This window comes from Sphaerodactylus townsendi, linkage group LG05 (assembly GCF_021028975.2).
Source record: "Sphaerodactylus townsendi isolate TG3544 linkage group LG05, MPM_Stown_v2.3, whole genome shotgun sequence".
NCBI lineage: Eukaryota > Metazoa > Chordata > Lepidosauria > Squamata > Sphaerodactylidae > Sphaerodactylus > Sphaerodactylus townsendi.
This window is the reverse complement of record NC_059429.1, coordinates 93,249,996-93,277,314: the sequence shown is the minus strand read 5'-3', so window position 1 is coordinate 93,277,314 and position 27,319 is coordinate 93,249,996. Positions and strand designations below refer to the sequence as shown.

The window sequence follows — 27,319 nt, the reverse complement described above, 5'->3', positions numbered from 1 at the left end:
CCCCCTGGTTTATATTTGCAATACTTGTGTTTCTCTGTGAGCACATACAGATGTTTTAAGGTGCCACAATACTGTTGTTGTTTTCACTGCAAGTTTAATACGGTTATTCCTCTAAAGTTTAACTACTACAGCAACCATAATGGCTATATGTATAATATAATAAAATATCTACAACCTGTAAGGCTCAGGCTTCCAACTTTTCGGACAACAAGCTGAACTACTAAAACACACATAGCATCAAATGGCTCTTTTTTAAGGCCACTATCTTGTATACACGTGTATGTGTGAAGAGTCATCAAGTTGCAGCTGATCTATGGCGTCCCCTTATGGGGTTTTCAAGACAAGAGACATTCAGAAGTGGTTTGTCACTGCCTTCCTCTGCATAACAATCCTCATATTCCTTGATGGTCTCTCATCCAAATACCAACTAGGGCTGACCCTGCTTGGCTTCCAAGGTCAGGATGGCCTGGGCCATCCAGGTATGGCCACCATTAATATTAACAAAAGAGCTATATACCTCTCACAGATGACCTGGGTATAATACAAGTACTAACACTGCACCCTTATAGTAACTGAGTAAAAACAGCCAAGCTAACAATGAAGAAAAAGAGAATACTTGGATTTCTCTTCTGAAAGAAGTATCAAAACGGCTTACAAACTCCTTCCCTTCCTCTTCTCACAACAGACACCGTGTGTGGAAGGTAGGACTGAGAGAGTTATCTGAGTACTGGCCCAGGGTCACCCAACAGGCTTCATGTATAGGAGCGCGGGGGGGGGGGGGGGGAATCCAATTCACCAGATAAGAGTCCACCACTCATGTGAAGGAATGCAGAATCAAACTGGTTCTCAAGATTAGGATTCACCACTTTTAACCATATACCATGGTGGTTATAAGAGTGTATATTGTAAAATTAGGGTGCATTTTTTATCTGGATCAGAAAACTAAACCGCCCCAATAAGAACTTTCTTGCACATAAGTCTGAATAAAGTGTTTGGAAGGCTATAGCTACAATCTAGCAGAAATACAGAGAAAAAATTATTCTAATTTCATTGATTACCTTAACAAACCTAAAATATTTCAGTAACCCTATTCCAAGGCTTTCAGTTACATCAGAATCATGATAAATCATGTTCCTATTTTACCAAGCGAGTTTGAAATCCTACATTTTAGGAATCATTGCACTGTAAATGTACAGCTTCAAAACACCAGTGCTGCCTAAATTTAGCCTTCACCATAAGCCTTGCTAATTTTAGTTCATCAATATTAAGAGATTATGCTCATGAACTGCAGTAGATATTTTGATGTCTGAAAAACAGAACACTTTGCTCTCCTAGATAATAAATCTTTCTTGGCTCAGTGCATTCAAAAGGCTACAAAAGGCTACTACTTTGTAAGATATTTGAATGAATGAAAACACCTCCAGTTTTAAGGAACAATACTTCTATGAGGACTGTTCTACTGACAAGATGCTTCATGAGAAATGTTTAAAAAAGGTGGAATTCTACTGAGTTCCTTCATATTCACTGGGGAATGTGGTCTCTTGAAGATTGCTACAAATTGTTTGTTGTAACATGTTAGGTTTTTCAGCATGAGCATTAAAGATTTCAAAGAAAAGACCCTGCTGATTTCATTGCAGATTAAACTATGGCTCTTTCAGACTGTGGCTGTTCTGGAATCTGATGTAAATAGTCATTACAACTGTCATCACAGTTAAGCATGTTCAGTGCTGCAGATAAATAAGGTGACTGTCTAGAGGAAATTTACATGGCTTGGAAAGCTCATAAATGTCTGGTTTCATAATTTCCAACAAGCCCAGACACAGCTAAATTGGTGCCAGCACAACAACGGAAGAAGTATGTTGCTCTAAGACAGCACAGACATACATGATACTTTCTTTCCTCTTTACAGAAACCCTTCCTTGATATATTAAAAGTGTAAATGTACCCAGTTTCCCTGAATATAAGACATCCCCTGAAAATAAGACACAGTAGAGGTTTTGCTGAAGTGCGAAATATAAGGCATCCCCCGAAAATAAGACATAGCAAAGTTTTTGTTTGGAAGCATGCCCGACGAACAGAACACAGAAAAATAAGACATCCTCTGAAAATAAGACATAGCGCATCTTTGGGAGCAAAAATTAATATAAGACACTGTCTTATTTTCGGGGAAACACGGTATATACCGGTAACTTCCCAGCAGCATTAACAAGCTTTTGAATGCCATCATTTTATATAATGTGAACAACGATGGAGTCAAAGGGTTATTTATTTATAAGGGTTATAATAAAGACCTTATTTTAGTTAGAACCATTTAAGTGTTACTGCTGAAGATTAGAAGTGTGCTTTTGTCCATCTATACAAAAAGTGTATGCCTGCAGAGAAGTTGTGAGCTCTGCTTAGTCGAATATGGCCTGATACTGCACATATTTTAGCACACATATCTAAAATCTACCAGACATTTCCACACAGGGAAACTGTATTCTGCATTGTACATGACAGCCACTTCCTGCACTTAAGAGTATGTCTGCATCACACAGAGGAGACACTTTTATGATTTTAGATATTGTCAAATAAAGGGCAAACTGTGGAAGAACCATATTTGCATACTAGTGAGTATCACTTCCCCAAATAATATACCCATGGGATTTATCATAGTTTTAACCTCCATGCCATTGCCAGGCATTCAGTGCCACCCTGAAATTTCAGGGTTTAAAAAGGTGATGCTAATTATTACCACAAGGAAGCAGCACAATAGTTCTAAGCCAGACATTCAGAACTGTAGAAGGAACAACAAAAGCAAAACAAAAATCTTGCAAGCCAAAGGAAATAGGCTCACCCAAATAAGCAGAAGTTTCCTGTGGGAGATAGAACAAAAATGGCCAAGAGAACGAGAGGTGGGGGAGACACAGAGAAAAAAAATGATAATTATTCATCCTTGCAATCTTGGCCATCCACAAGTTAATTTTAGATTTTGCCCACTATCTTCCTCCTCAAGCCCATCTTCCAATCCTTTGGAGCATCATTTCTTCCTTACTGCTGTCTACCTCCTAGAAACTGACTAACTGCAGCATTCCTGTTTCAGTTCTTACCCTAACAAATGTCATACCTTCACTAGCAACTAAAGAAACATTATTTTTGTAGAATAGTCTGCCAGGTTTCAAAGCCAGCACAAATTGACCAAAGGAAAGTAATTTACATAAGTCCATGGATTTGCAGAATAACTCTTACAGGTGAAAGAAGTTGCAAAGTATAGTGCAATCCAACATATCATTATTCACAAGTAAGTCTCTCTGTCTTTAATAAAACTACAACCAATTAAGGATAGATAAGGCTGAAACCTTTATTATGTTCTATGGAAATCTTGTTATATAGGCAAGTTGTGTTTTCCTAAGAAAACAACCACCATCATGGTATAGTTTAAGTTTGGAAAGTATGTTAACTTCTACCACTTCCAATAAAGCACAATAGGCTGCTGTAAAAGTACTGTCTTTCAACACATACATACAGACAAGAATTAACATTCCGATGACTCCAGAGGCATTTATGAAAACTGTTCAACCATTAATGAAACATAAACAGGAAATTTAAACTCAAAAACAAACATGCAGATGTTTCATAACTAATTTTCATCCACTCAGAGTACATCTTAAGTATTCTAGTTCCGCCTGCATTTAGAAAAAGCAGAAGCCATTTGCAATATGAGGAGACTGAAGGTATCAAAATGATATTCACCTGCATCTTCTGCTAGCACAGGCTGGAGGGAAGTGGTTGCCTTCCTCCTTCTACAGTGTCCATATGGTGCTCTTCCCTTTACAAAAATGCTTTAGAAACATTTTTGCTGGGTAGAAGGTATGAAGAAGCATACATCATATTTGTGAAGTAGGAAGTGAAAAAGTCCAGTCTCACTAGCTATTTAACTAAGCCAGGGGTAGGGAACCTGCGGCTCTCCAGATGTTCAGGAACTACAATTCCCATCAGCCTCTGTCAGCATGGCCAATTGGCCATGCTGACAGAGGCTGATGGGAATTGTAGTTCCTGAACATCTGGAGAGCCGCAGGTTCCCTACCCCTGAGCTAAGCCAAAGAGGTGAACCTCTGATTAAAAATTACCTAAAGAATACATTATTTTTTTCAAAAAAACTGTTCTTCGCCTATATATTGCTCATGTAAAAACAAATTGGAGGTGCATCTGTACCAACAGCAATATTTCTCCAAATTTGCCAGAAAGATCAAATATGAATACAATCCAACAGGGCCAGAGCGAGGGGGAACTGCACTGATAATGTTATAATCTGATAATGTTATTAACATATGTTTCTAATAACAAAACTAAATGTTAACTTTTATAGGTATAGTAATATGATATTACTATCTACTGAACATGGCCTTCACTTCAAACCATTCTAAGTTCTTCTGTCTGTAATAAAATGCCATACTTTGCAAAAACATGAGTGACAGAACATCGTATTATAATTACTAGCATCAGTACACAAATGTGTTCAAAATCTAGCTCATGCCAGCAACTATGTGCTATGAAGTTATGAAAATATCTACAGATGAAATGCAAACTAAAATGTCAACCAGAAAACGGACTACCTTATATGTAATGCACAGATAACAGAGTTTCAGAAAAAAGCACTGATCAAAAACAGCCCATACAGAAGGAACTGTGATTGTAGCACTTCTAAAGGCTTATTCAATACAGTGCAAACAAAGAAGGGAAGAAAACTTAACCCTATAGCAATAGAATTAAGTATCTAAAAGGTCAAGAAAAACAAAGGGATGCTAATTATAACATTATAAAAACATGAAATATCAGATTAAAATGATCAACATATATTTAGGGCCCATAATAGCCTACATTAGAAATATAGTATTGTACATAAATAATATTATATCAAAAATAATACAAATATAAAACAATTTTCAGAACCAAATATGTTTCCACCAAATGGCCTTCCTCAGTGGTCCAAGGTAAAATATCTGATCTAGTTATTGATTATTATACACTTTATGACTGAGGTAAATTGGCTGTAAAAAATTGGTGAAAAAATAATTCCAATGGCACCTGGGTCAAATCCTCAACAAGAGATTGTAACATTGTGCCAATAAGTGCCTAATTCTACTATAGCAAGGTTGTATTGTGTCTCAGTCATAAGACAGCCTTCTTAAGTCTGCAGCCAATATTGTAAGGTAAAACTACACTCCATACCACATCACTTTGTTCAGGCAGCTCCCATGATCTGTAGCATATTTTGGGTAGTCAAAAAGCAATCTTGAATCTGTTGTTTATCAGTAGAAAAGCTGCTTGGATCCCACCAACACACAGTCTTCCCACTTAGCTTGAAATGTCTGGTGCTGTTTCCTTAAAACAGACTACAATGCTCAGGGGCCAGTGTTTTCCTGTAATTATTGGATGTATTTCCTGTCCTCCAGTGCACTATAACAACACATGTGCCTGTTACTGCAAAAACAATAGATTTAAATGAGGCATGCATCCACGTAGCATTAGAATTTTCAGCAGATTTTTTGACACCATAAAATCTCAAGTACTAGGTGTAAACACTGCAGTGTACATATTGCTTCTTTGTGATATATACTCCAAATATCTAGAAACTAGAGAGGTTTACAAGAGTAATATTAACTTAATGCAACTACTGTCTTGAGACTCCCCGCCCCAATCAAGCTAGTTTCTCCTGCTAGACTATTATTAAAAGAAAATAATCAAAACTGCATTCTACCACTCACTTGTGGATAGCAGTTGCAGATTGGCCATTCTAAAGCAGGCTGTGAATTTCAGCCAGGCAGAGCTGCAGGCAGAAATGGCACCACAGCAGCCCCACCTTGCTGCCTCCAGAGCTTTGCAGCAGCATGGGAAGGGCCACCAGAAAGCCCTCCATTGGCCTCAATGGACTTATGCCACCCAAAAGGGTGGCGTATGTCTGAGGAATGGCCATGTTACCAGTCCCAAATCCCAGGTGGAAGCCGACTAAGGTTGGCTCCACTCCCGGGACCACTCAAGCAACACCCCCAGAAACACCAGCAGGGCTGGGATATGGCAGCTACTTTTGAGGTCAGGTGCCATGAAGCTGCATGGTTCCTGGGAACCTGTGCATCTGCCCCCTCTGGCAGCACATTTGTCCCCTGTAGCGGGAGGATGGGCACCTGTGCACCAGCTCCAGAGGTACATCCACTGATCCCCCTGGATTGGCCTCTAACTAATGAATCTTAACCATATTTACTCAGACATTATGCCCAGTAACTTTGGCCAGCCAGAAGGTCTAGCCATATATCCTACTTTGCCCCTTTTACGACAACATGCGAGGTAACGAGCCCTTTGGGGGAGGTGCAGTATATAAATTTAAAAATGCTAATAATAAATACCTCAATCATATTTTATCTGAAATTAATGGTCTGAAGGATGACAAGTTGTGTTTTCTCTTGGCAGATGTTTTCCCTACGGTCACTGTTAAGATGGCCACTTTTTCAGTTACTATTTTAAGGAGGACATCAGTTGCAAATCAAAATGTTAAAGCTAAACTGAAATGTGTGGATTTTATGATTTTCTATTGTTACATTTGGTATAATTATTAATTTAGGATTTTAAGATGCATTTTTGAAATTGTGATGGCCTATGGCTGACAATAAATCACTACTACTCCTCACTAACTTCACTGAAGTTTACTTTCAAGAAACTTGACACAGAATTGCAGATGAAATTGATGGCTTTCTCCTTATCCTGAGTCACATGTCTGTTTTTATGACTGTACACTGCCTCTCAACCCTTAAAATCAAATCCTTAAAATGCAAGTCAAGAACATCTCTGCTTGAGAAAAAGCAACTCCCCCACTGACACCCATTCCATAATCACAGCCTGCTCTCTGAAAAGGTTACAATAATCTTGTGCAAGAATTGCTCTCTCAAATTAGAAAATAAATTTGTGTGTACTTAAGTGATTCTAACTCATCAGAATGTATGCACTTACTCTAACAAGGATTTTTAAATTGCTAAGCACATTTAATCAAGAAGTGTTCACCATTTCCCACTTTTATAAAGATTAGTGTGCACAATTGCTTCATTACTCATGAGAGCTTTACTTCAGATTTAAGAGAAAAGAATTTTGTGCTTTCATGTCTTGAACTCCAAAGCTAGGAGAGGTAGTTAAACATCTGAACAGTAATCAGATGTATTCTGGCTCTTTCCTTTATTCTGTCACCAAGACTCTGGCACTTTGCCTTTTTGTTTCCAGCACTATTCTAAGAATTAGAAAGCAATGATGAAAACTAGCAAATTTAAGCCAGCACTCTGTTCATTACAGAGAAGGCTTTCAATATTCAGAATATCTATCAGGCCTATGAATCAGGGGCTGTTCTTAAAGAAACCAAACATTAATTTGTTAATATCATAAACAGAGGCCAGCTTGTGCAGTTTGAAAGAATCAGAATATTTTTTTAAAAAAAAGAACTGGTGCTGCAGAGCAGCTCCCTGAATTATTTGTCAAACCATACCGTATATACTCATGTATAAGTCGAATTTTTCAGCACATTTTTAATGCTGAAAAAGCTCGCCTCGACTTATATGCGGGTCTTTAAATTTTTTGTGTGTGTTTTACTTTGTCAAGGCAAGCAGGGGGAGCAGTTTTTATGCTAGCGGCACCAAAATTTCAGGGTACCCTTAGAAGTCTCTCCTGATGACACCAGCCGAGTTTGGTAAAGTTTGGTTCAGGGTCCAAAGCGGACCCCCAAAGGAGGCCCCATTCCCATTGTTTTCAATGGGAGCTATTAGTAGATGGGGTATCTTGAGGAAAAGCCTATAACTGGATCCTCTGAAATTAAACCAAACCTGGCTGGTCTTATCAGGAGAGTCTCTTTATGATACCAGCCAGGTTTGATGAAGTTTGGGTCAGGGGATCCAAAGTTATTGACCCCCAAAGGGGATGCCCCATCCCCCATTGTTTACAATGGAAGCTAATAGTAGATTTTTCATTTCTGATAATATCCCTCTTAAAATCTAAGTTGAGTTACATTTGGACATACAGATGATGATGAGGAATCCAGTTTTGAAGGATTTTAACTCTTGTGTTTTAGCTTGGTTGCTGATTGAGCTAAGGTTTTTGTACTTTTAAAGTTATTGTTGATACCATATTGTTCTTGTTGACCCTCTTTTCCACTTACAGAGCCAGTTTACTGTTTTTCTTTGAAATAAATATTCAAAAACATTTAACCTACTGATGCCTCAATTGATGTAATTTTATTGGCATCTATTTTTATTTTTGAAATTTACCAGCAGCTGCTGCATTTCTCACTCTCGACTTATACGCGAGTCAATAAGTTTTCCCAGTTTGTGGTAAAATTAGGTGTCTCGACTTATATGCGGGTCGACTTATACACGAGTATATACGGTAATTGGTTCATAAGGTCATCAATTCAAATTTACATTCAGCAATAACAGAATTGAAGCACTGCAATAATCCAAAGAATCCTTTGAAAGATTTAAAAAACTATTGGGGAGTTCTATTTGGGGGACAAGAAAAACAAGAACAATCACTGAAGGGCAAATTGTACACAGTTGAATTCAAGGGTTGAGCACCTACAGGGAGATGTAGGGTCATATGTCCCCGGGAGCACAGCATCCTTACACGTGGGGTGTGTGTGCAAAAATGCCCCCGCACACCCCTCCTTCCCCATGCCAACTTGGCACCTGCGTTGGTGCGGGGAAGGAGGGATGTGCCATGTGGGGTATGTGTGATTTTGCGGCCACCCCCATGCCTCCCCCACGGCGATTTGGCTCATCCAAGTCAGCGTGGCTGAGGAGGAGATGGCACCTGCGGGGAAGGGGTTGCAAAATTGCCCCCACACTCCACGCCGCCAGGCCGCAGTAGGGTGCCCTTTGGCCCAGCAGAGGCTGCAGCTGAGCACCCCCTCAGCCCCGCCCACCAGGCTGCCCGAGATTGCTACTGACATAGGTAAGTGGGGTACAGGGGGGTGTAGCTACCATGAGGCGCGGGGGCGCCATTTTGCTCTGGGCACTATTTCTCCCGGCTACCTCTGGTTGAATTTCAGGAACTAAGAGACTTGGGAGGGAATGTTTGAACAAGGGGTTTCTCTGTGTAGAAACGATGTGCATTTGTTCTTTAACAAATGAGAAGTACCACAGTGGCTTAGTTCCCACTACAATGCTCTCATCAGTTCTCCAAATCAAACCTGCACTATTTACCCTTCTCACCACCATGTTGGATTGATGTTTCATCCTAGGTCTTAACTGTTGTGCAACTGGAAGCAGACAGATTTCTTTAGCACAAAATGGCGGACAGAAGTAACCTGGCTGAATTTTTTACTCATATTACAGCTATCAAAGGCAAAGACTCTCCATAAAAAAAGTCATTGGATCATATGACTGGGTTATACATTTCCATATGGAGAACCCACCCCCAGCACACACAGCCCTTCTTGCTACACTATGCAGAAGCCTAAGTTTCTGCTGCTTTAGTTTGTTTAAAATCCAACCTGAAGAAGTCAGCTCCACTTTCCTTCTCAACACTAATTTCCCATTCACACCCCACCCCAACACACTCTTGGGATTCTGATTATCTACTCCACGGGTGAGAACTTTTTATGCCAGGGTGTAAATGAGCCTTAGGACTTTTCTTTGCATACTTACTCTATACTTGAAGCGGGTAGCTTAAGGATGGCCTTTTAGAGTTAGTGAAGAGTCTCTGCAAAGTTCCTATCTATTATTTTGCCACAAAAATGGAAACAAGGCTATTCTATATGGCAGAACATAAAATCTACAAGAAAGTCAGAAGGCCTTGTAGAGTTTTAAAGAGAGGGACAAGGCAGAAGGAAGCCACATAAGCAAGGATGACAAAACTGCTTTCACTAAATTCAGATGACCATTCAAATCCACATTCTTAGGCTGCATTGACACCAGCATTTAGCACACAACACCCTCTCATCCCTAGTAACTGCTTTGGAGTTGGCACCAAGGGGAAAATTTAGGTAATTAGTTGAGCAATTCTTTCTTCAGCCAAGTCCAAACAAACTGGGATAGAAAAAGCTCAAGCCATCCAGCTTCAGAGATAGAGGAGGAAACATCCTCTTTCGGCAGCTAATGTAGAAGACCAGAGAACTGTATTCCTGATCATGAATAGAAAGTTTCCTTTGTAAATATCAGAGCTTCCACTTGCTTGCAAAAAGACTGTGACAAACATTACTCTAAGTCTAGAAACAACTTTCTGCACAATAAGCACACTTCCCAAAAGTAGTAATTGTTCTTCATTTTAAGTGGAGTATACTCCCTTGCTTTATTTTTACAGCATTTATGGTCAGTCTCTCTGATAAAAAAATCAAGATGGATTTGGATTTCTTACTTAGATTGAGTGAAGCAACATCTTAAGAAGTCTGACCATCATGTTTTCAGAAACAGGCACACACTGTCCTTTTTGGTAATCCTCATCCCATTTAAAGGCTAGCCAACTAAAGACAACAAAAACATTGAAAGTGAGAAGAAACATGTGGAAAGGACAGAGACAGGAAACAGTGTTTGAAGTTCCAAGACAATATCAGAGGTGGTGGAATGGGAGATATTGGATGGCACTATAGTACTGTAACATCTCCTATATTCTGTGTAACATCTCTTTAAACATTTAGAATTACAAAATAATCAACTGGCTCCTTCTCATTTTTCCTGTAAAATCATCTGCATTTATAGTGTGCATTAATGCTACTATACATTAATTTAATTTTAGTTAAGAAAAAAATGAATCAATTGGATAATAAAAGGGTTAAGAATATTCTTCTAGATGCTCAAATCACTGACCGTTTAAACACTCGTGATTGCCTTCATATTGAGTACACTCCCTTCAGGTTAGATTCTCAGTTATGCATACATTTTGTCCTTTTCAGCAGTCACCTCAGATCAGAGAATTCCTGTGGCTTATGAAACATGTTTCACCCCACTGCGAGACAAACAGCCATGGGATAGATAATGCATGCATAAATGGCCACTGATTTTTCATTTCACTCTGTGTCAAGTGAAAAAAACCAGAAACATGGCAGTATCTCTGTGCTTTGAAATAAGCTTTGTTTACAGAAAAAAAGGTACACATTCATTTTATGTACTTTTGGAACTCCAGTCTTCATTTATAAGACTTCCATCAGCTTTAGACCTAACAGACATGGTAATTACTAAGTTCTGCTAGAACAACCAGTGAGAACACCTTTAACATACATAAGAGATACCATATAGTAGTTACAAGCTAAAACTCTAACTCCCCAATTTCAAAAAAGCAGAGATGCTGGAGAACATGACACAAAAAAACTTTTTGAAAAGCTATTACTTTCTATTCATCTTAGACTTCAAAAACTAAATACAGTATACTCTTTACTTATTTTTTTAAAAGGTTAAACATAATTATTTTTACAATAGGCTCAAGAATACTATTTCCATCATAAGCTTTTAGCAAAGTTTCCTAATATTCCTAAACAGGGTTGAGTTAAAAGGCAATTTAAATAATCAAGAACAAGTTGGTTTAAATATGGATTTAAAATGACTTGTCATAATTCAAACATTTTGAAAATGATCCAAATTGCTCTAAGTTGAGTGAAGCTTGCAAAACAGGATTTTATTGTTTTCTATCTCCTGAAGTCGGGGACCAATATGGGTGTGTTTGGGTTGCAGAAAACCTTCCACCTCTACCCACAACAGTGTCAGTTTGCAACAGTAAGTGTTGTCACTTCAGAGGAAAAGTGGATTCGATCAGTGGTTCAGACCCCAAACAGTGTCTCATTCACAACCTGCAGTCATGTTTTCTCTCTTCAGTGTTCCATTTTATTTAATCAGCCCATTCTCATATGTCCCGTAACTGCCTTTGTCCAGCCTAGAAACACAACCTCTCATTCAGAAGCAACATACAACAATGGCAGACAAATCAATGCTCTCCATGAAATGTGCCTTTAGTCCTTTGATAGAGTATTGAACTAATTGTAGGTATCAGATAGTTAAAATAGCCTATATGGGATGTCACTATGGTGACTTACCAGTTCCTTTCATGAAATCACCCCCTCCAAGTATCTCTTTACAAAGAAAAGCCTAACATTAGGGGCCATAAACCCGATTTTACGAGATGACATATTAACACTTATTTTAGATTTTTTTTACTTTAACGCTGGAATTTTAAAAAATAAAGATACTGTTATTATGTCTGAAGAATTATTTTTAATTTTCCCTGAAGAAAAAAAATCAATTTTATTCACCTCATTTTTACATAACATGAATACTTCAGAGTCAGAGCATCACATACACTTGTCACACTGATGTATTCTTAATTGCATAAAATTCCATCAAAAAGTTATTTTTTGATGGATATCAATGGTGTATTGTTATGTCAGGCAGATGCAACTTAATCCTTACCAAAAGCAACTCCCACCCCCCCACCCCCCAGAGCACCAGTTTCTCAACAACGACCTCAAGTGCAAAAGTACTTTTGCTAGCATGGACCTGGCAAATTGCAGCTCCAGAGTGATCTTCGATTTCCATTTAATCTTGAAAAAGAAAACCTTTAGCAACGTCTCTGACAGTTTGTTTGAAGAATAAGGAGCAGCACGCTATTTGGTTCTCACCATTAACCACACAACAGGCAGGGCTTTCCTTTCAGAGTTACATAATCAAATCCTGTCTCCATTTATCACACTCCTGTGATCAAATCCTCTCCTCCATCTGTTGCGTTCCCAGCTCCATTCATTATTTTTATTTGTAAGTTACGACAGATTTCGCAGTTCTACTCTGCCCAGTGACCTGTGCATCCAAAATACTTCCCTATATTTGCAGGCAGCCAAGGAAACCACCCTCTAATGAAAAGTTTTACCAGGTCTGCACTTGGCCAATACACAAGAAACAGTAACATCCCACTGCTTTCCTGTGAACCGTCCTCATACTCATGCTGCCGCCCCGAAACATTAAATGCGCATTATCTCCCTGCTATTACACCCCCCCCCCGTCAATATTTTCTAATTCCATGTCTTACTGCAGCTTCAATCTGATTTTTGATCTGCTTTTTGTTGCATATCCCGCTACTTCAAACTGGTTCAGTGGCAGAAAACATTCACCTTGAATTCGTCACCTGAGAAATAACGCTGAAGGAACTGTAACCATCTTTCCCACCTGCTCTAAAAACAAAAACCTCGAACTGTACCGTTCATCGATTTGGAAATGAGATACGGACTTTCAACACCTCCCGGACGTCGGCACAGGGGCGCCCAACCACTAGTAAACCCCCAACTCTCCCCTTTCTCTTCCACCTGGTCCCCCCGCCCCATTATTACCTACCTGCTCCTCCAAAGCCTCCCTCAGACCTGCGACCCCCTCAGCCCCGCCATCCTTCCCCACAATAGCCGACCGCCGCCTCCCTCTGGCCCGCAGCGTCTCTCCCCGCCCACCCCCAGCGAAGCCCAAGCGCCGAGGAGGCCCCGCCCCAGTCCCAACGCCCACCCCTCCCACGGGCCCGCAGGTAAGATCCCCCCACCCCCCTCTCGCCGGCGCCCTGATCCGCCTCCGCCCCCCGCGGATTCCCTCGCCCTGAGAAACCCAGACAGCGCCGCCCACGCCACGGCAGTAGCCGCTTCCCACCGACCCGGCCGCAGCTGCTCCCCGCTCGACTCCCGTCGCCGCCTTCGCTGAAGCCACCCGTGTCCCCGCTCGGCCCCTCTCTCCATCCAGCCTCCTCGGGCCGCTGAAGATTGACAGCTCCGCCCACCAACCGTCTGCCTAGACGACCGAGGCGCTTGGCCAATCGGCACGGGAATGGGCGGGGAAAGTCAGGGAGCCGGGGGCCCAACTTCTCATCCTGGCCAATCCCGTGCCGGGGCCGGTGGCTAATGCCGAGAGAGCGTCTGAGCGCCTCAGAGCTTGAAAGTCCCTTTTGTTCCCGGCGGTTGAGGTAGGCAGAGAGTGGCTGTGATTGAGACGTCACTTCCTGTGAAAGACTTTGAAATCCCACCCGAAAGGGGTATTGTGAGTTTCTCAGTTCTCACCAAGAACGTGAACTTGGAAGGGTCTGAACCTGGGGATGTGAACTCAGGTACCAGTGAATTTTACAGCTTTCAAGGTGCCTCAAAGTTACGGTTTAATGACCGCACCTGGCATCGGTGCTATTGCACACCAAAGTTTGTGACACGCTACATTTGCTGCATCAACCCTAGCTGTATTTATTCCGAAGCAATTCAATTTCGATTGGATTTATTTCCAAAGTCGCACGTTTGGGATTCCAAGCTTAGTTTTGAAGGGGCGGCAAGATTGTTTTGTTTCAATTGCGGAAATCAACACGAGTATTCTTGGGCTCGTGCATGAAAAAGAAATCCGTTTCTGACGTGCATCTGATCTGCAAAATGTGGAGGGAAAGACTAGCATCACTTTCTGGTCAGCTCTATGACTCTGCAAGGATTTCCGCCTCTAGTGCAGAACCAGTATCAAATAATTGGTACAGAAGTAGCAACTATTTGCATCCGTACAAGTGTATTCCACCACCCCCCTGGCAATTGCTGCCCTATCAGAGGTTAACTTAATTTCTGTCACACGTTTCCCTGGGCCTGGGTATTTATTCTTTTGGTCCCTGATTCACGTTTTAAAAGACTGCTTTGTGATGCTTACAATTGTTTGCCAGAATTTGAAACTGATGTAGCATGTGACTTTCTCACATTTCTTTGTAAACAAAGTCATCACATCCTTATCAAATGCAATGCTTTGTTTCATGGACTGCCAAATGTTAATATGATTTAAATTCAAAAAGGTTAGGAGGGAACAATGGAACACAGCCTTTCTATTTGGTCTGCAAAACGCCAGATGTTCACTGTGCGCGTGTGTGCGCACGCATGCAGTAGCCATATTCAATGTGTTCTTTTTGATTAATGAAGATAAATAGCAAGGATGATTTTCACTGGCTGGTATGAATGTATAAAGGTCTGCGCGGGACACAGGCAAGATAAACCCTTGAAAACCAGATTTCTCTAGGAAGTACTGTATAAAATATCCTACGTTAATATGCTTCATCAAGATAACATTACTGTGTAGCCCAAATTGATACTGAGATTGGTGGAGGTAGGTAGAACTTGCTGAAACAATTGCCTCTGTTTTAAATATGATTTAAATCCTTCCAGCCTTCACATTTCTGCACTCATAGCTTGTGACTAAGCAGACTATTCACCAGTCATGTGTCATAGTATGCCAGTTGATGGAAACCCTTCTGTATTTGCAGATGCCAGGCAGTAGCAACAACTGAAGGATTATTGAGCTCTTGGTAGACTGCCATGAATGATTTGGCTAAGTAAATTACAGGTTGTGCATGTTTGGTCCAGGGCAAAATCTGAAAAAAAAAAGCAACCTGCAATGTACTTCCATCTTGATTATAAGAACAGGATGCATTTCTCCAATCCCTCTGGCTGGGAAATCTGACTGATCAAAACAGATTCGGTCTGCTGACCAATCAAATGTGGCCAAGCATAAATTTAATGAGAACACAATATAATAATTAAGATCTTTAATACTTATACCTATAATTTTAAAAACTGTTATCGTGAAACAATGCAGTTAATGTTAAAAAACTGTCACTGTAGCAAAGCAGGTTAGAGAGACAGTGTGTACTAAGAATGCGGAAAATGGGAAATGGATGAGAAGAAGAAGAGGAGGAGGAGGAGGAGGAGTTTGGACTTATATCCCCCCTTTCTCTCCTGCAGGAGATTCAAAGGGGCTTACAATCTCCTTGTCCTTCCCCCCCTCACAACAACAAAGGTAGGTGGGGTTGAGAGAGCGCCAAGAAGCTGTGACTAGCCCAAGGTCACCCAGCTGGCGTGGGAGTATATAGGCTAATCTGAATTTCCCAGATAAGCCTCCACAGCTCAGGCTGCAGAGCTGGGAATCAAACCCGGTTCCTCCAGATTAGATACACGAGCTCTTAACCTCCTATGGCACTGCTGCTCCTATATATTAGAGTATATTAATTTCTATTCAAGAAACACAGCTCTTTTGTTTGGTAACAAGAAACCAAGAATTAAAGAGGCCAATGTGGATTCCTCACATTGAATGGGTAAAGACATAACTGGGTGTTGGTCTCAACCCACACTGCAGTTTTCACCTTGAAACAAACATGGAAGATGACACTGGCCTATTTGGGGATTTCCCATTGAATCAAGTGGGATTTCCTTGTGGCAGGCATGCTTAGAACATGTTACACATGAAAAAAAGAGTATTAGGTCCGTATATGCTAGTCGATGCCCCCCCTCGCAAAAATAATAATAATAGGGAAATGTATACATTTGAGTTTGTTGCCACAGTAGTTTACTGGCAAAATACCATGAACCTTCTGTGCTCATTTCTGAATAGATATGTCAGTTCCAGTTAGAAGTCAGAGGCTGAAGATGCAGTTTTTCCAGTTCACAAAAGGCAGTGAGTGACCTTATGGGGGTTTGCTATACTACTGTTGGAGCTAGCACATGCTTGAAAACCGTGCTTTTGCACAAGCCAGCTTCCTTCATCACATTGAAACTGACTGTTTATGAGTTAAGTCATAGCTAGATTAGGATGCAGAACAAACTATTTTGTTCCCTATTTTTATTGATAGCAGCTTGTGCATTTCTTCAGAAACATGTGAAATAGTATGCATTCTTTTTTCTTCTTTTCAGATGAAAGCTGCCAGTGCCCAGTTAATCAGAAAATACTGACAAAGCAATCCTAAACATCCGTCTAAGCCAAAGGGCTTGGAGTGGTATTACTCTGATGAGGATGTTACTGTTAGTGCAGGAACCTGGCCAGAATGTGGCAGGATCAAAATATTTCCCTTGTGTCTACTAGTTCCATGTTTCATGTTTAAATTTTATGCTTATGGAAGTTTGCAAACCTTTTGGCAGGTGTTTGCTTGTACAGGTCTTATTGCATCAACATAATGCCTTGTATTTGCTTTATTTGGCATTTTGTTGTGTTAACATATTCTGCATAGAAAACGGCATAGGATTATAGGAAACTGCTTTGTAATTCCATAGCCCGATGAATTACCTGCTCAGGACCAGCTTGCGATGGGAGATGGAAACTAGAAGATGGTCTCATCTGTTATTCTTTCTGGACCACGCTTCTTGGTTTCCAGAATCGGTGGACAACATTCACTGAAATGAAAAAGGCATACAGTGTTGTGTAAACAAAAGGACCTGTAGAATGGCATGTTAACACTACAAAACACTGAAGTTAGACAGATAAAGACCCTTCAGTAGACTGAGTTGGGAGAATTGTGTGTCTCTATTGCAGAAAAAAATTGACATCCCTACATGATATCTAGGTTTTTTTCCCTGTGTCTTGAAACTATATATTGTTGTATGTGGTGAGGAAAATCACCACCACCACCCCGAGTCCAAGATTACTACTGCAGGACTCAAAGATAAAATTCTTCTTCCCTACCTCTTAGAAAGGCAAGGAGTTTGTGAAGCATGTGAGTCAACATGCTATGAATAGCACAGCTTTCAGCATAGGCCAGTGATGGCGAACCTTTTTGAGACCGAGTGCCCAAACTGCAACCCAAAACCCAGTTATTGCAAAGTGCCAATGCGGCAATTTAACCTGAATAACCCCCTTGAGCAGGGGCCAGCCTGCTATAGCCTCCAGTAAGTCCCACATGTGCCGCTCTGTGCCTCTCTAGCATCTCTTCCACCTTTGCCCCACCCCTGGGCAGCAGTTACCTGGAGCACAGGCACCAGGCCTGCCAGCCAAGTCCTCCCTGCTTGCTGAGGTGCACACACATCAAGTCCAGCAGGCCAGGCCAGCCTAGATGTGTGTGTGTGTGTGGGGGTGATTTCCCCCCCACATGACGAACTCTGTGCGCGCGTGCCCACAGAGAGGGCTCTGAGTGCCACCTCTGGCACCCGTGCCATAGGTTCGCCACCACTGGCATAGGCAGAGGAGTGCCTGAGAATGTTTCAGCTCTCAGAGCACTCCAAACACCCATCAGTCCCCTGAAAGACTCAACTGTCCTATCCTTCCATCTCTTGTTTACGCAACCTGGACCCAAGCCCACAAGTGGGTATTGTTTGCCTTCAAGAGAGACATTTTCTAAGCACTGCTCCAGAGTTGCTAGAGCAAACGTTGTTTTGCCTCCTCCTCACTTCCCTCTGCCCCAGACCCATAGTGTGTCTTCACCAGGTAGTGACATGTGTCTTACCATTTCAGTGAAGTCTGAAGGCTTCATCCAACCTTCACACGTAAGTGGAGTATAAAAACCAGTTTGTCATCGTCTTCTAACTTGAGGTATTGAGAAGCATCTGTCAACTGCCTGGAAGGCAGCAGGGAAAGAGGATAACCCAAGATGAGATGGATTGACTCACTCAAGGAAGCCACAGCCTGCAAATCCGAAGCAGGCTCTTAATGATATGGACATTTTGGTAGTCATTAATTCATAGACTTCATAGTTGGAAGCAATTTGTTGGTACTGAACATAAACATATCTTATGTAGTGCTTTGTATCACCTTTGCTATTTGGGTGGCTGTGTTTTAATTGTAGTAGCATATATATAGCATATATGCTATATATGTGTGTGTATAGTTTATAGCGTGTGTGTGTGTGTATGTGTATGTATGTATGTATATATGTGTGTGTGTGTGTGTATGTAATGATTCAATTTCCCAGCACTTCTAATGTTTAAAGTGTTTTAATTAAAAGTCTTATTTAGTATTGGAACATATATATTATAGGAGCATGCTATTGCTATATGTAGCTTTTTGTCTAGAAGTAATGAAACTTTCTCTCCGAAGAGCTATAAAAGTTAATAAGAGCAGTTAACAGAAATCTTCTCAGGGCTTTTCTTAATGTTTTTTTCTGTTGGTTCTGGCCCCATTACGCTTTAGTTTATTCCAGTTTATTTCCTCAAATGTTTTTGTGCCTTTAGTTTTCACTTAATTTTGTGTGTGTGTGCTCCCCCCCCCAAATTTTTTTCCTGGTTCTTTTGAGACGACTTGTACCCAAATGTTTTGTTCTGGAAGCTGGTTTTGGGTCAGCTTTCCTTTGCATCAGTTTCCTCTGTAGGTTTTTTTGTCCTGCCTGTCCTGCCATAATAGATTGTCATGGTCAAACCACTCTCTTTTCTTTCCTCCTGCCCTGAAGACCAGTGATTTCTTTTTCTAAAATGGCACTCAAATATTGATATATCTCTGGAGATAGTAACAATAGGTGTAGGAGGTTCTATGAATTCCCAGCTTTCATTTTTTTAAAGTAAGTCTCTAGCCATTTCCCTCACAGAGATATATTCCTTTTTTCCTGTATCAATTCTCTTGTGATACACTGATATTTGTGCCATTTTAAAATTTATTATCATTTCACTTCTACCCTGTCTTTTCCCAACCAAGATCTGACTGAACGGCTACCTTGCAAATACTCATAGTTGAAGGCAAGTGCAGAAGGAAGTAAACTGATTCAACAATTGTGAAAATGCACAGGGAGGATAGATGTGTGGAAGAATCATGCCCAAACCTATTCTAATGATTGTGGATCGACTCCCAAGAAAGTCACAGGTATGCGAAAAAGCCTCTAGTAGCATTTTTACTGTTATTTTCCTGATTAAACTAGTTAATATTAATACTTGACTAGAAGAACAGAACAAAACCTATATTCTCTAAAAAGTTCCGTTCTGTTTTAGTCCTAAAATCTTCCGTTGAGTTCTAAAGGTTCACAATAAAACAACCAGCAAATGCAAGAAAAGCTTAGTAAGATCTTTCCGTGTTCTTTTTGCACCAAAATACCATTTGCAACTGTTCAAATCCTTCTTTCTGTCAGTTTAATTAATTGCCAGAAGAGCAGCAGAGTGATCATGTGGCTTGTTTTGAGCTCAATACAATCCCAAATGATTTTAGTCCTGGATAGGGGATAAGTCAAGAAGAAATCTTCCATTCCTTGAGTTGTTGGGAGCTTAAGAAGAAGCTCAGTCATTTATAACGAGGATACTGTAAAAGACACAAAGTTCATATAGGCAAGGCAAAGTCTCAGATGCCAATGTGACAAGAGGTAACCAACCTTTTCGATTTCTTTGAGAAAGTGAATAAACATGTAGATAACAGTGCCTTAGCAGACATTGTATACTTGTACTTGCTTTTGATAACAAAGATTCCTCTGAGCACACATAGAAGTCATGGGACAAGAGGACGGATCCTCTTAGATGTCAAAGACTGGTTAACTGAAAGGAAGCAGAGGATTGGAATAAATGGGCAGTTCTCTCAGTGGAAGGAAGGAAGGAAGCAGTGGAATACCATAGTACTGGGGCTGATGTTGAATTTATTCATAAATATTCTGGAACTGGGGGAGGAAGCAGTAGTTGCTAGGTTTGCAGATGCAAAATTATTCAGGATGCAGAAATCGAGAATTTATTTTATTGCATTTGTACCCCTCCCATTCCTGACCATAGTCAGGCTTGGGGTGGCTTACAAACATATAAAACAATACATACAAAAATGTAACTCTAGAGTAAAGTTAAAAATACTAAAAACATAAAACATATCCCCAGATGGTAAGCAATATAATAGCCTCATTCAGCTTATAATCAACATCTTTCAATAATCCTATTATAATGTCATCACAGTGATGGGATAGACCGCAGGAACCAGGTAACAATAAAAGCAGAACAAGGAGGGGGGAAGATGCTCAGATTAAAGTTCAGCGTAGGTAAGCGTAAGGTAGTGCACACTGGAACAAAAAACGGCAACTTTAAGCATGTTCTAATTGGAGCTGAACTTGCCAAGAGTGGGAAAGAGACCTTGAGGTCATAATGGATACCGTAGTTCAATGAAAATGTCAGCTCAGTTTGCTGCCCCAGTTAAAAAGGCTGACTACTGGGAATTATAACCCTGGGTAGATCTATGGAACACTGTAGGCAGTTGTGGTCCGTGTATACCCCCCAAAACCAAAAGTAACGAAATCAGAATTTGCTCAAATTCTGAAAATTAACTATATTTACAACCACCATAGCAATTGCCGAAGGGTAGCTGTGTTAGTCCATTGCAGCAAAATAAAACAAATCCAGCGGCACCATAAGGCAAACAAAATTTGTTCCAACATAACCTTTGTGAATCAGAGTATACTTCATCAGATGTGGAGGGTACAGTAAATGTAGTCGCTTTGGACGGACACTGTATGTACACGATGAACTCATGCAAGCATATGCTGAAATAATTATCTTTCCATCTTTAAGATGCCACTGTATTTCAGTTTCACAATCAGGGTGAAACAAATATCCATATATCTTATTTATTGGGACAACAGCAGGAAAATTAAAGAGCAGAGGGAAGCTGGGGACAGCTGAGAATGTGGAGAATGAGTATGAGTGAGAATGGAATGATTGACGTGAGGAGGAGGAAAGGAAAGGGGAGAGGGTGGAGATAGCTGGATTTAGGGTGAGAAACAGATGAAAAAGGAAAGAAACTGCTCAGCCCATGAACGAAGAAGAGATCTCTACAGTGTGTTCTTCCCTTTCACAGAAGAAAAGTGGGAAGTGGGTAAACATTTTTTTTGTAGATCTCTTTTTTATTTTCAACTTCAGGTTCGCTTTGTGCTTTAAAAAAAAAAATCAGCAGAGAGAGCTCTTCCCTTTGGTGAAAGCAATTAAGTTCCTACCAAACACTCAAGGAGGATTTCTCTCCCTGTCCTGTTCTATTTTCCTAACAGCAGTATTTAGATTATGGTGAGGGGAAGGGAGAAATGAAAAACACTTTTCTGTGAATGGACTATTGCTCTTACTGACCCTTGATGAAGTACATCAAACTGACACTGTACTAGTCACAGGAAGAAAAAAAACATTTTTTTTTACTTCTGAGGGGAAGCAGCAGCTAATGTTGGGATCCAACAAATTCAAGGAAGTGAGGAGAAACCAGAGTCATGCATTGGGTGATGTCACCTGCTTGCTGCTGTGGAAAGTTAACACCAGCTGTCTTTGAGATCTTTCACGTTCCTTTCACATGGTGCAAATACTGCTTTCTTAGCAAAATTAAACATTCTATTGTTCCTAGTGAATTTGTAGAACTTTGCTTGCATTTCCTCCTTTGTACCACCATTACCCTAGGCTACCCAAAGGTAGTTCTTACTGAGAACACTTACATTCCGTGCCCCAGTCAGCTTATGGGAGGGCTGCCAATCTCCAGGTAGATCCTGGAATTCTCCTGAAGTTACAGTTGATCTCTAGGGCCGTTTCCGCACAGGCCTCCGGGCGCCCTCACTCTGGCAAGAATTCTGCCGGCGTGGGGGTGGAGGCCGTTCGCACGCAAGCTTGCGAGCGGCCCCAGCAGAGGCCGGCGCAGGAGAGGCGGCTCCGCATGGAGCCGCCTCTTCCCTGTCCCTCGCTTACTTGCCTTGTCCCCGTCATCGCCCTGCTGTCTTCCTAAGCCCCGCCCACGCTGCCCTCCGACCTCCAGGGGTTGGAGGACAGCGTGGGCGGGGCTTAGGGAAGACAGCAGGCTTAATGGGACAAGGAAAGTGTTAGAAACAGCGTGTTCGGCTGATTGCCGTTCGCATCGCCGCAGGGAACACGCTGTTTTCTCAAAAACACCCCTTTAAAGGGGTGTTTTTGAGGACGGCCTGACGCCGCCCTGAGGGAGGGGAAGGGGAGCCAGGTCGGCGCTGCTGCGTTTCAGCAGCGCTGCCTGTGCGAACAGCGGCCTGGGGGCAGCGTTTTTACCGTCCCCAGGCCGCCGTTTTTGGCCCGTGCGAAAAACGGCCTAGACTACAGAGATCAGTTGACCTGGAACAAATGGCAGCTTCAGAGGGCAAACTAGGGATACGGTACATTTGAAGTGAAATCCCTCCCCAAATTCCCCCCTCACAGGCACAATTCGCAAAACTTCAAGAATATCTCAGATCAGAGTTGGTGTGGTCAGTGGGTTCAGCTGGCTCATTCTGGTACAATATAAGTACAATTCTACAGCAGAAGTGTGTTTGCTCTTACATGACTCTACACACCCTGGTGGTAAAGTACTAATTGTGTTTGTATGCCACATTTATGTACTTCTATCTCAGTACCATAACACAAGGAGAAAAAAAACCGCACTCAGTAACTTAACTTGGTTTCAGGAAGGTGTGACTTGCTTCCATGTCAGCAGCTCAAGTGACTTTCCCAGTAATTCAAGGACCCTGTGATAGGGTCACCCCATGTTGTGTGTTTCCTAGATGCCAAACTGTTTCCTCTTCAACGTTTAATTCCATCTTGTCAGCAGTTAGGAATCTTAGGGGACAAATGGACTTCAGATTTGGCTGTACTGATGAGATTGAATATCAATGCAATCCTAAACATTAAACACTTCTATGTCTGTTGAAGTCAATTGACTTAGAAGGGTGTGATTCTGTTTAGATCACGTAGCACTGTCGCTTGCATAGATTGCAGGTGACTCTGCCATTATTCAAATAGTCTTGCTGTTCCAGTGAAAAGACAGGCATTTTTAGTAGGTAGTCATCATTTATATGTTTCTAGGATTCACTTCTAGGATTTGTCAACTACCTGGAGGAAAATTATCTTCAAGAGATGCCTCATATTGGCAGGTGATGGTTTGCATAGCATGGTGAAACATAATATTACCAGATAAATAATATTTTTAGTAAGAGGGCCAGCCATTTTTATCCAGGTTGCCTAGTTACTTCTGCTGGAACTGGACATTTTCCCCACTGTAAATGGCAGGAGCAGTATTTTTAATTTTAAAAAATTCAAAACAGATTTGGTCATGATATTGCCATTGCATCATGGAGAGGTGCTTACATGTCCTGTGAGGGGGTATTTGGGAGATTCATGGTGAGTTTAAAAGCTCCTGTCCTAAGCCGATATTTAATCCTCAGCTCAAAATGAAAAAGGAAGCTGAACTGCAAAGCAGAGGACTCAAGTGAGTTTTTCACTAGACTAGAGGCTAATATGTTAATATGCTGCAGTCCTATGCTCTGTTATTAAACTGGGAGTAGACCATATTAAAATCAGTTGGACTTAATTCTGAATAAACAACCATAGAATTGGGCTGCAGGGATGAGCTCTTGCAGCAATAGGTGAAGCCTGCCAGATTTAAAAGTCATCTGAAAGGCTGTCTGTAGTCATGCTGCCAATCATGTTGTGCTTTGACTGGTTTCACCCTTCTCAATTCACTGGGAAATGCAGTTGTCATTTTTGTTGAGTGGGCTGACAATAGTTTTACATAATTCACCCCAGTGTTTGTAAGCAACACCAGAAAGGATTCAGGAGTTGCTAAGTGTGCTACCCACTTTTGGTACTAGAGTGTGTCATGCCTGAAATAGTCCCCTCCCCCTTTTTGTTTGCATTGATGTCCTATTCTGTAGTCCTATTTTATTGTGCAGTTAACTGGGGTTTTCTGTTGTCTGATGGTTTTACATCCTGGAATCCACCCTAGGTCTTATTAAAGAAAGCAAGTTATGAATGAAGTAAATAAATGGAATACATGCCAATGCTTTACATTTCCCCCTAAATCTCTGTTCTTCAGTCATAGGCCCAGGGGCACCACAGGGGTAGGAGGTACATCTTCCTTTCTGTCCAAGTTTCTAGATTAACAATGGAATTTTGCTTGGACCACCTTTATGTCCCAAATTGATGCCCTCTTACTATAATCCCCATAGAACTTAATTGGTAGGAGATCCTGAAAATTGCATCTTCATAGTTCCACCATTCATCTGCATAGCCTTCAGTTTTCCATCCCGTGTGTGAGAAAAAGTTTGGAAAGTGTGCTGAAAAGAGAAATTGTTGGGGATTGGCTATTATATGAAGCAATATAACATGGGCTAGCTTCATCCAACTCAGGCTGCAGTCCTAAGAGCTCTCTCCTGGGACTTAGTTCTTAGTAGCCAGGTTTAGGATTTCTCCCTCATGGTCCTTCCCCACTTCCCTGTTTCTGGCATCTTGTAATCAAGACAAAAGGGATTAATTGCAGGGATTTTGTTTCACATGGAGGATTGTGCTTCTACATCTACTTTTCCATTTGACTTTGTTTACTTCGTTGCGTTAAATGGAATTGTAAATGAATTTTTCTGTGGAATAAACCCTTCCCCCTATAAAGTTTGACTGGTGGTGAGAATTTTCCAACCGCTGTTATCTTTCAAAGCCCCCTTAGTTTCAATAACCCTCTGGTTTGTTGTGAAGTGTAAGTTTGTTAAGCTACATCAGCAATAAGCATAGTAATTATTTAAAAAGGCTTTCAAGTGGAATGCAACTTGAAGTGCCAGGTGCATTGTTTCAAAAAGAAAGCAAAAACACACAAACAAAAACTTTAAATGTTATAATTTGCGGGGGGGGGGGGATGTTTGAAAACAAAAAATCAACACTGTTTATCAAAGCTGTTCATTCACCGCTTTAATGTTGAGGCATGCTTTAAATTTTTTAAAAGATGAGGTTTAAGAACAGCAGACAATTATTTTAAAAATGACATCATGTTGCAAATCAAATTACAAATGTAGCAGAATAATATTAAAATAATGGATGCTGAAGACACTGTGGAGTAGTGGCTGGAATGTCTGATATGGAGCATGGAGATTTTCTGCCATCTGCCATGGAAGCTTCCTAGTTGACATTGGGCCAGTCACCATCTTTCAGAGTAACCTACCTCACAGGGTTGTTGTATCAGGAAAACACAATAAATCAGCACTAATTCAGGTATTGGGGGAAATGTATAGGTGGTATGAAGGAATAAAGACTGATTGAAGGAGCTTTCCATCAACTAGGTCTAAAATAGACAGATTTACAGCAGCCTCAATTTCCTTATAATCTGCAACAAAACTGGACTCAAGTCAGGAATGTGACTTGAATGCCCTAGATGGAAACACGCCAGTAGATGGTTTCATATCGTAAAAATCTTGTAGGTTTCGAAGGTGCTACTGAACTCAAATCTAGTGTAACAGAGTCAGTAATGTCACCAGTGCAATGTTACCAGTGACAACAGTGTAGTAGTGAGTGTTAGCAGTTCTCACTCAGAACTCCATTTTTCTCAGTCCGTAAGCTAAATTGGATAGTGTGAGGAGGTGGGCTGCTGGTAGTGGTGTGAAGGAAAAACCATCCAATGATCAGTGGTTGGGGACTTGTTCAGTGAAGGAGCTGTTCATTTGTCTCCTCAGAGATGATCCCACTAGAAGGAATACAGAATTCATTATCTACCCCTGCAGAGACCCCAGACTGGGAGATGGGTTATTCCTCACCCTGATCCATCTCCTCCCATCAGGACTCCCTGTTCACTATTCTGCTCTTCTCTCTGAACTAACACAATGAAGAAAGGAACAGTCCCGATTCAGTCCTCCTTGGCTATGGGCTAAAGGAACTTAAATAGGTCTTCACAATCCCTGCAAGTCCCACCCCCTTCCTCTAATTTGTGGAGAACCAGCCAATCCCAGGTGTTGCCTGACAGAAAAAAGGTATGTACCCCCTTCTTGCCTTTTCCCTGACCTGACCCCATCAAGCCATTGTTGGGCCACAGGGCTTGAAGCCAATGTGTTGCCATTTCCTTTTCTCATCCCTGAAGTAGGGATGCAGCCCCACCTTTCTGTCCCACCTTGTTGGTAGTTGTGGACCAGTGTCAGAGCTTGAATCCAGGTCTGGATCCACATATATTACAAGGAAATTTAAAATGCAGTAACTGATATGGAACAGACGATCTATTTATTTGCTTGTCTCTCTCTCTCCCACCTCTCCTAATCATTATTGCCTGTTTGCTTAGGTATGTTTGTTGGATGTTGCTAGGCTGGAGTCAAGGGGTGATAATCATCTCTATTTTCATGGTAGGTACTCATGCTAGTGCCTCTGGACACCACTTCCTGCTTGTATAGTAGGAACCAAGGCAGGAAGTGGAGGGCTTCTGTGAATCAGCCACCTAATGCTGCAGCTTGCTCCTTTCCTTGAGTTTTATTTTATCCATTTTAAGGATTTGATGCAGTTTCTGTGTCCTGGCATTGAAGGTGTCTCAAACATAATGGATAAAGCTGTCAGAAGATGTCATTACAGTTTCATACGATCACCTGAAATAAAATATTAAGCCTATTGGCAACCACAAATATAAAATCCCCAGCAATTCATTTGTCAAAGGTATGCCATTATGAGGAACAGAGGTCAATTGGAGGATGTTGGTCTCAATAGAGAAATGGAATCACCATGTACAGAATTGAGGCAGTACACCTTTGAGTAACCCTTCTAAAACTGAAGTGACAAAGTTAGGCTCAGATTCTTTCTGACACCTGGAAAGAGTTCTGATCTCTTGCCATGAACAACCAGATGTTCTCAGGAGGTCTGTAAGATCTTACCTGTGTCAAGCACATGGGAATATAGCTCAGTGAA

General features: G+C 41.2%; 1 protein-coding gene and 1 long non-coding RNA gene across 8 annotated transcripts in view; one reads left to right on the top strand and one right to left on the bottom strand.

Annotated features, from left to right (window-relative positions):
- Positions 1-13,771, bottom strand: part of CTTNBP2NL (CTTNBP2 N-terminal like) — a 34,524-nt gene extending 20,753 nt beyond the window's left edge. Inside the window, exons 1-4 of one of the 7 annotated variants that reach the window (XM_048496776.1) lie at positions 10,369-10,483; positions 5,212-5,463; positions 3,733-3,838; positions 2,837-2,855 (exon numbers count right to left, since the gene is read on the bottom strand). Coding sequence is in view for 1 of the 7 variants with exons in the window: in XM_048496775.1 (XP_048352732.1) it covers positions 3,733-3,738 (6 nt within the window). In the remaining 6 variants the exon portion in view is untranslated. Of the gene's footprint in view, positions 1-2,836; positions 2,856-3,732; positions 3,839-5,211; positions 5,464-10,368; positions 10,484-13,325; positions 13,351-13,629 lie in introns of those variants that run through there. The other 6 variants (XM_048496781.1, XM_048496775.1, XM_048496777.1 and 3 more) reach the window with 6 other exon arrangements.
- A 94-nt stretch (positions 13,772-13,865) lies between these two features.
- The window catches only part of LOC125432811, a 34,267-nt gene continuing 20,813 nt past the window's right edge, over positions 13,866-27,319 (top strand). The window contains exons 1-2 of the long non-coding RNA XR_007244549.1: positions 13,866-14,076; positions 19,377-19,541. This is a non-coding gene — a long non-coding RNA (uncharacterized LOC125432811). The remainder of the gene's footprint in view (positions 14,077-19,376; positions 19,542-27,319) is intronic.